Source organism: Furipterus horrens, unplaced genomic scaffold (genome assembly GCF_987537825.1).
Source record: "Furipterus horrens unplaced genomic scaffold, mFurHor1.1.pri manual_scaffold_6, whole genome shotgun sequence".
In the NCBI taxonomy this organism is placed as follows: Eukaryota; Metazoa; Chordata; class Mammalia; order Chiroptera; family Furipteridae; genus Furipterus; species Furipterus horrens.
Window position 1 is genome coordinate 129,074,646 of NW_028327176.1, and position 8,681 is coordinate 129,083,326.

Below are 8,681 nucleotides of genomic sequence, written 5' to 3' on the forward strand. Positions count from 1 at the left end.
GAAGGGACTGTTCATAAGTTGTGACCAGAGAGGAAGAAGCCCCATAGGACAGTACAGTACTCCAGGGCTAGTGATACTGAGGAATACATACCACCCTGATCTGAAGGAGCCCTGAATGGAACCTAGGAGTCCTTCAGAGAAGGCTGCTGAGAGGAGCTGTGAGAGAGGAGCTGTGACCTTGGATGGAGGGACACAGCTCCCCAATGTTATCTCTCAGAGAGGGAGCCTCAAATCAATATCCACACCCTCCTTTCCACCCTCCTTCCCATCTCTCACCAGCAGCGATAGCCTCCATCTGAGTCTGTTTCCCAGGGCACAGAGCAGGATGGGGAAGGATGGAAAGAGACCTGGTGTTCAGTTTTCAGCCTGTGCTTGAACTATAACAATTCAGCTATTTCTAGACCTCAGGGTCTGGGAAAAAATTAAACACATTTTACATGAAAGGAAAATACCATTTTATTGAAACATCTGGAGACATAATGTTGAGACTCTCTTTAACAGCCACTGAAAAGTCATGAACATCCCCTTTCTCTCTCCACATCGTTATAGACATTTGCACATGCCTTTGCTTCTATTATATTGGTCCATGCAATTTGAAAATATGATGTGGATTGCAATAGTAGCAAGAAAAATGAATACAAAATTCAGATTAGGGCACATCTCATAGAGTGGTCAGGGAATAATAACACCTCATTATCTTCCTTTTCCTTGGAGGAATGGATGAATTTTTGCAATGCAGTTATTGAGATGGATTTGTTATATGTAGGATATAGGTGATTGTACCCTAGCCCAAAATAGAACATGACTTCCTGTGATGGTTAATCTTGCAGGTCAAGTGGGCCAGGCCATGGTACCCAGATATTAGGACAAACAAACATTATCCCATATGTTTCTGTGAAGGTTTGTGTGTATGTGTGTTTAGTTGAGATTAACATTAAATCAGAATTCTTTGAGTAAAGCAAATCATTCTGTATAATATAGGTGGTCCTCATCCAATCAGTTGAAAGTCCTCCTAGAAACAGACTAATCTGCCTTAAGCAAAAAGGAATTCTGACAGAAGACTGCCTCAGACTTGACCTGCATCTCTGCCCTGAGTCTGCAGCCTGCTGGCCTACCTACAGATTTTGGACTTGCCTATCTCCACAATCACATGGGCCAATTCCTTAAAATAAATATCTATCTATCTATCTATCTATCTATCATCTATCTATCTATCTATCTATAGACAGATGAAGAAAACAAAAAGAGAAAGAAAGAAAGAGAGAGAAAAGAAAGATCTCTCTTACACACACACACACACACACACATACACACACACACACACACATGTGAGCGCGTGCATGTGCACCCTGTTGGTTCTTGGTTTTGTTTCTCTGGAGGCTCTTGACATGTCATGATGACCCTGGATAGCTGAGATTTGCATTTCCAGTCTTCCAACTGGCAGTTCAGTTCTGCTGCAAGTGGTTTCTTGCTTGATGGCAGCTCTAAATAACCTCAAAGAACAGGGGTCATTGTAACTCTCCATGCTTTCAGTTAGGTTAAGGAGAAAGTCTGACCTTTTTTTCACTAGTAGAATAATGGATCAGCCCTCTGAGATACACCTTAAATTCTTTTTGTAGTCTAGGGTAGTGTAAGATATGGCATTTTGTTGCAGTATATCAATAGAAAACTGGAAGGAACAAACATGCAGAAACCCCCCTAAAAAGATCAATTAAAAGGGCTTTTCGATCTTAATAAACTTGACATTTATTTGGCAGAGATTTTCTCTAAAATAGACACTATTTTTTCCATCCAGCGAACTTTAATATAAAATAACCCATTTTAAGTTTGCCTGTGATAATTAGGCATGGAGGAAAGAATGATAAATCATTGAGAATACTAATAAGACCTTTTAAAAAATATTTACCAGATACTAGGGGCTACTAATCACTTTATATACATAACCTCACAAAACCCTCACAAGAAGATGAAATAAACCCTGTAAGTGTTTGCTCTTTAAAGATGAGAAAAATGAGGCTGAATCACTTGTCTGAGGTCTCACAGGTTAAAAAAAAAAATGCTGCAGAGCCAGGCCAAAGCCTCTTGTCTCTGAAGCTCCTACTATTAACCAGTATATTAAGTGACCTCATATCAGTAACTTTTAATCTTCTTCTGATTGAACCAAAGATACTAGTAAGCAATCAGGTTTGTTTTCTTTTATCACGTATAGGACCAAGCATGGACTCTGGAGTCAAAGATTTCCAGATTTACTTATTGAGATTTTGCCTGGATTCTTAATGTCCCTATGCTTGAGATTCCTCATTTGTAAAAATAAAGTTGCACCTGCCTCCTAAGATTATGGTAAAGATTAAGTGAACTAATGCCTGTGGAGTTATGGGCATACACTGGACTCACAGCGGCACCCCTTTGGTGCTGGTGGAAGTCTGAATGAGAGCCAAAGGGTCTAGGTAAGGAGTAGGATGGAGAAGAAGAAACCTATCCTCTCATGGGACAGCCAGGCCCTAAGGATTCACGTAGCATCTCCACTTGTCAAAATGTTGCCTTATCTACCCCAGCTTCAGCTTGCATGTGTCTCTCAGTGAAACAGTCAGATGAATATAGAGAATCTACGTAGAGAATCTTGGTGATGGATTAAAAGGCCTGACATGTCTGAATTCTGATTGCTTTATATAGCATGCTCTCTGGGTAGTTTGTCATAAGAATAGTCACTTCCTTAATTAGTATATCATGAATATAACTCCAATGTTCTGGTTGAGATACCTGACCAAGTCTGCAAGCTCAAAATGGATTAGTGGTGAATCTACTATTTAATTCTATTTTTTGCCTCATGGAAGCATCGTGGTGTGGGGGTTGAATGGCTCACTAGGGTCTCTTCATTGCTGACACATGGGAAGGATATGTGTATCCCTTTGGCAGTAGGGAGACCCAAGGATGACAGAGACCACCACCGCTGCCCCCACACAGACATCACCAATCGATTGTGTTATCTTCTATGCATAGCCAAGACTTGGCTTCAGCATCATTTTCAAAATACCATCCCAGGAAGCCATCAGGAATCAATCACAGTTTACCTAAGAGAGAACATTTATTTGCCATCTTTTGGGATGGCAAGAGTTGAAATCTATTCTACTGCACAGAACTAATGACATCATAATAAAACAGGCAAAATTTTTCCCCTCAAGTTTTCAATGTGGGATCATATTAGGATAAGAACTTCATCAATGGGAATCACTGACTGCTCAGCAGCTTCTGTTAAGGGAGGAAATGTGCAATAGCTAAGACTAGGTTATAAGACAGTAAAAAATCAATGCTCCATATCTCAGTATCACACAGCATAAGTTTACTTCTTGCTCAAGCTGCATGCCTGCCGAGAGTTGGCAAGGGGTGGACAAAAGCCTCTGCACATGGAGCTGCAGAATCTCCACACTCAGCCTCCTGGGTTGCTGTGACAGAGAATATAAAGCCTGGAGAGCTCCCCTCCACTCTGCTGGTCTTCATCCAGGAGGAACACATCCCCTCCTGTCACAGCTCATGGGTTAGAGCCTGCCGCACACACCTGGCTGCCCAGGTGGGCAGGCTAATCTTCTGTCCTGGAGAAGAGAACCGGGTACCGATACACACTAGTAAAGGGCCCTGCAGAGAGAGAAAGGCTGTTATAAAACTGATATCACCTTTCTTAAAAGCTTTTAGGCCCAAGAAGCAGCATTAATGGGGATTATTTTCCCCATTGAATATTTGCTGTTGTGCATAAGGGAAAAAGCCCTCTCACCTGAATTCTTCATGAACAATAAAGAGAAAAGAACCATTTTCTCCTGCTTTCTCAAGTAAGGAGCCATTTACTCTCTATGCTGTCTTGTTAAAGCATTATGGCTCCATTATCATAAATATGCCGAAGAGAAAGAGTAACGGGAAGGCTTGGATCGCCTTTTTATGTTGAGTATTTTGGACTTACTTTAAAAAATTATCAAGCCCAAGACATCATATACCTTAAATATCCTACTTTGGTAGACTTTGCTAAGTGTACTTTGTCCAGGTGGGGAAGAGTGCAGGATTGCTCATGACCCTATAAAAATGGAAATTACACTTTACCGTGAGTCAGAATTTATATGACTATGGCACTGACTACCGGGTGTATATGATGCAACTAAAAGCTAATAGAAGGAAAGTGTCAGTGCTCAAGGTCTTTGATAATAACCAAAGCCACAGGAACTAGCTGGTAGGTGCATATGTGATGAGTGGTCCCCAAAAAGCCCTGTCACTCTGAGAGGTCTGTCCTTACCAACAGGTAGAAAATCTGACTATTTTTTTAATCTGATTCAACTTATACCTCTTTGTTCAGAAGTTACTTTTAATTCCTCATCAAGCTATGGGCTTGCTCAGGACTGTGCTGAGGGTTATACAAAAGCAGCGGAATTTTCCAGAGAGACTGACATCTTCCTGGAACTCAGTATTACCAACTAAAGCAACCAGAAGTCACTTTTCACACACAACCCTCACTGCATCTGCTCATTAAAAGACATGTTTAAGAAAATGAAAATACAAGTCACAGATCAAAAGCAAATCTTTGTAACATGTATATCTAACAAAAAACTTATTTTCAGAATATACTACAAAGCTCAAAAGAGAATGTTTACAATATCTGACAAAGTCCCTATATTTACAATATATTATCACATTTCTACAAGTCAACAACAAAAAACAACCCAAGTTTTAAAATGGACAAAGAACTCACACAGACATTTCACAAATGAGGTTAAACCAATAGCCAATACATATATGAAGAGAGGTTCAATATTATTTGATTGCTGAGAAATGCACATTAAAACAATGAGATGCCATTTCACTCCAACGAGAATGGCTAAGATTAAAAAGACTGACAACACCAAATGTTGACAAGGATGTGGAACAACTCTAATTACGATACATGTGGTGAGAGTGTAAAACAGCACAACCACGTTGGAAAACTTTGCGGTTCCTTATGAAGTTAAACACACATCTACTATGTGACCCAGTAATTCTACTCTTGGGCATGTACCTCCAGACTGATAAAAACATGTCTACAAAGAGACTTTCAAGAATGTTCATTACAGTTTTACTCATGACAGCCCCAAAATGGAAACAACCCAAATACCCTTTAACAAGAGAATGAATAAACAAATTATAGTGTGTTTATACAATGGAATTATACTGAGCAAGAAAAAAGACAAATGATTGTTACATGCAGCACCATGGGTGGATCTCAAAAACATGCTGAGAAAGGAATGCAGGTACAAAAGGCTATATATTGTATGATTGTATGTGTATGAATTTCAAGAACAGCCTAAATTAATTTGTGTTGAGAAAAAATTAAAAAGATTGCCCATAGGAAGTGGAAATGATCTGGAAGTTCAAGAACAGGCAAAGCTAATCAATGAAAATAGAGATTAGACAGTGTTACCTACAGGGGCTGGGAAATGAATGAAAGAAACTTACTAGGATAAAGGAAATATTCTATGTCTTGATTGAGGATAGTGGTTACATGGATGTATAAATTAATAAAAACACATTGAATCTGATACTTAAGATCAGTGGATTTCTGTATGTAAATTTCACCCAATGGCAGGATGAATAGGAACCGTTGATACATTTCAGCAAGTTGTTTCCATGATCACAGATTTTTACATATAAACCATTTAGTGTATCAGTCAAGGAAAGAAAAGAGGAATAAAAGCACAACCTGTTGAATACTTAGTGTGTACCTGACTAAGAGTACAAAGATGAACTTTTCCCTTGTTCTCAGACAAGGAGAATCAGACAAATCACTGTTCTCAACCCAAGAAATCATTGGGAAAAAGTTTGGTGGGCAGGGAAGGCATCTCAGAAGCCTTGGCTCTGCCCTGGGGAGGGCCAAAACTCTCTTGGACTTCTGTGCCTTTGTTCTTCAACCAGGGTGCCTAATGGACCCAATGTAGCCTGTGTTACGGAAGAGCTGCAGAACATAGCTAGGTTTCTGGGTCTGCTCTCCCACTCAGCTGATGCACCGGGCAGGTGGAAAAGCTGTGACTCAGAGCTTCTTAGCCCTGCAAGTGGAGAATGGTGTGGGCCCCAGACATCTTAATCATGCCTTGTCAAACATGTGACACCCTTCTTTTTTGCCAGGTATTATTTTAGCTTATTAGGTCACAGGTTGCTGACACATTCATCTTTGTTCTTGAGCATCTTTTAAACCTCAGTGAAGTGATAATTAGGGGAAGAAAATCACCTACTGAAAGACAAGGCCATTTAAATTTGCATTAGAGCAGAAGTCTTTCAGAGTCTCTCTAAAGTGATTTTTTCTTTAAACTCTGAATACATGACCTACTAAATGTTTAATGCTTTACTCTTTGCAAATCAATGATCTTCACATCACCTTTGCTCAGCAGACAATGAGATTTGTTAACCAGGCTTTTTACTAAAAGGAAAAACTCAGGCTTCTGAGAGGAATGCCTTGACTGATGCCACCCAGATAATCACAGTAGGAGATAGAGCTGACATAAAAGTCCCTCAACCGGCTGGATTACAAAACTTCTAGGATTACTGACCTCTGAAATCCAGGTGATTCTTGATAATTTGGAGGTTTGTAAAATATGATCAGATTTTATAGACCTGTAATTGAATCTATGCCCCTCCCACCTGTGGGAATTTGGTCATCAGCACTTTATCCTGAGTGATGAAGCTAGAAGAAAGAGAGCTGAGAACTGACATCCAGTCCTGGCTGGTGTGGCTCAGTGGATTAAGTACCAACCTGTGAACTGAAGGGTCCCTGGTTCAATTCCCAGTCAGGGCATATGCCTGGGTTGCAGGCAAGGTCCCTGGTTGGGGATGTGTGAGAGGCAACCACATATTGATGTTTCTCTCCCTCTCTTTCTTCCTCCATTCTCCTCTCCCTAAAAATAAATAAATAAAATATTTTTAAAAAACCCTGAAATCTAGATGGTCACACACTTGTCTGGACTTGAAAACATGTTCAGACATGATTTTTGCTCTTAAGGAGTCATTTGTGTGCAAGCAACTTCTATAAGTCTGGGAAGAAAGGCTTAAAATCCATGGGATAGCAGGGTATTCAATTTACCTGTACTTGTAGAAGTTATTTTATTCATTGATTTATTACCATTAAATTGCTAATTTGTTTCACTTTAAATATAACAAGAGATTAGGAACGTGGGTTTTATTCCCACTGCTATCATTAACTGGTTGTGTGACTCATCTGGACAGTCTGACTGTTCCTTGCCTTAGCTTATGGGTTTGTAAAATTGGTATAATAAGTCTTCCCCCACGTGAGTGCAATGGTCAGTTTGGAGAATCAAATGCGATAAATGGATGCAACAGTGCTTTGACAGACGTGAAATTCACCTCTGTGAGATATTGTAGCTCAGGCCAGCCTGATGTAGGTCAGTGTTTCTAAACTTGAGCATGAATAGCAATCCTGGAGGATTCTATGAAAATACAGATTACCCAGTCCTACCTCCAGAAATTCTGAGGGTCTGCCACTCAGGATTCTGCATTTCAGAAGCACTGGAAGTAATACGGATGCAGATGATCCAAGTGTCCCATTGAGAATTAGAAGATTCCTCAGTAATGTGTTTTTTTCCAGGAAGGTCCCTGGGCCCTCATCTGGGGGCTTTTGTCTTGGGTTTATCTGTGCATGTTCAGAAGTGATGCCCTTCAGTTCTGGTGGTCACACACTCTTCATAGGGACTTGCACTCAGTATGTGCTCAGTGGGAATATGCCAGCCTGACTTACACATCAAAAACTGTGGTTCTGCAGGAGAATGAGCTGGAGTGTAAGCAGTCTTTATTTCCCTTTTCTTTACAGCAACACAGAGTCTTCGGAGAAGAGATTCAGAATGAACAGCTTTGTGTCAGACTTTGGAAGACCTCTGGAACCAGATAAAGTGTTTTCTCGACAGGGCCATGAGGAATCCAGGTCTCTCTTTCACTGCTACATCAATGAAGTGGAACACTTGGAAAAGGCCAAAGCTTGTCATCAGGCCACAGCCCTTGACAGCGTTGTTCAACTCCAGGAAGCCATGAGAAACAGCGGACAGCCAGAGGAGGAGCTGAACAAGCTCATGAAGTTTGACATTCCCAACTTTGTGAACACGGACCAGAACTCCTCCTTTGGGGATGATGATCTTCTGATTTCAGAACCACCTATTGTTCTAGAAAATAAGCCAGTTTCCCAGACTTTGCACAAAGACCTGGATTGAGAAACGTGCTCTGTAGAATGTCTGTCTGAAGATGTTGGGGTGTGTTTGTATAGCAAGAAATCTTCATGCACCAAAATAGGGTGTGTGCATTGCGTGTGTGTGACAGATGGAGGCAGAGAAACAGAGACAGGAAGACAAAGAGAGAAGAAAGTTCCCTCTGAAGAGACCTGGTTAGGCTGAGTTTTTATACCTTTAAACACATTTGAGGCTTTGGGGGAATAAAATATTCACACTGTCTCATCTTCCTTGTTGAGAAATTGGGCCACATACTCAGTGTCATTGTTCTTGAATAGGGGTTATCACTCTGTGTTCCAGTCCTGCCCCCACCATGCTTTACCTTTAGCATTTTGCTTTACTTCCCTGGGCTCCCACATTTTTTCTTTTAAGATGAAAAGTCTGGAGTAGATGATCCATCTTGGCTCTAATACTTTGTGAATTTATGACCTTGCATCC

The 8,681-nt window shown here is 40.6% G+C and overlaps 1 protein-coding gene across 6 annotated transcripts in view; it reads left to right on the top strand.

The window, feature by feature from the left end:
* Nucleotides 1-8,245, top strand: part of MRAP2 (melanocortin 2 receptor accessory protein 2) — a 68,612-nt gene extending 60,367 nt beyond the window's left edge. For all 6 annotated transcript variants that reach the window (XM_090279631.1, XM_090279630.1, XM_090279633.1 and 3 more), the window contains one exon: nucleotides 7,835-8,245. In XM_090279631.1, coding sequence (XP_090135757.1) covers nucleotides 7,835-8,228 — 394 coding nt within the window. In that variant the 3' untranslated portion in view covers nucleotides 8,229-8,245. The remainder of the gene's footprint in view (nucleotides 1-7,834) is intronic.
* The last annotated feature ends 436 nt before the right edge of the window (nucleotides 8,246-8,681 follow it).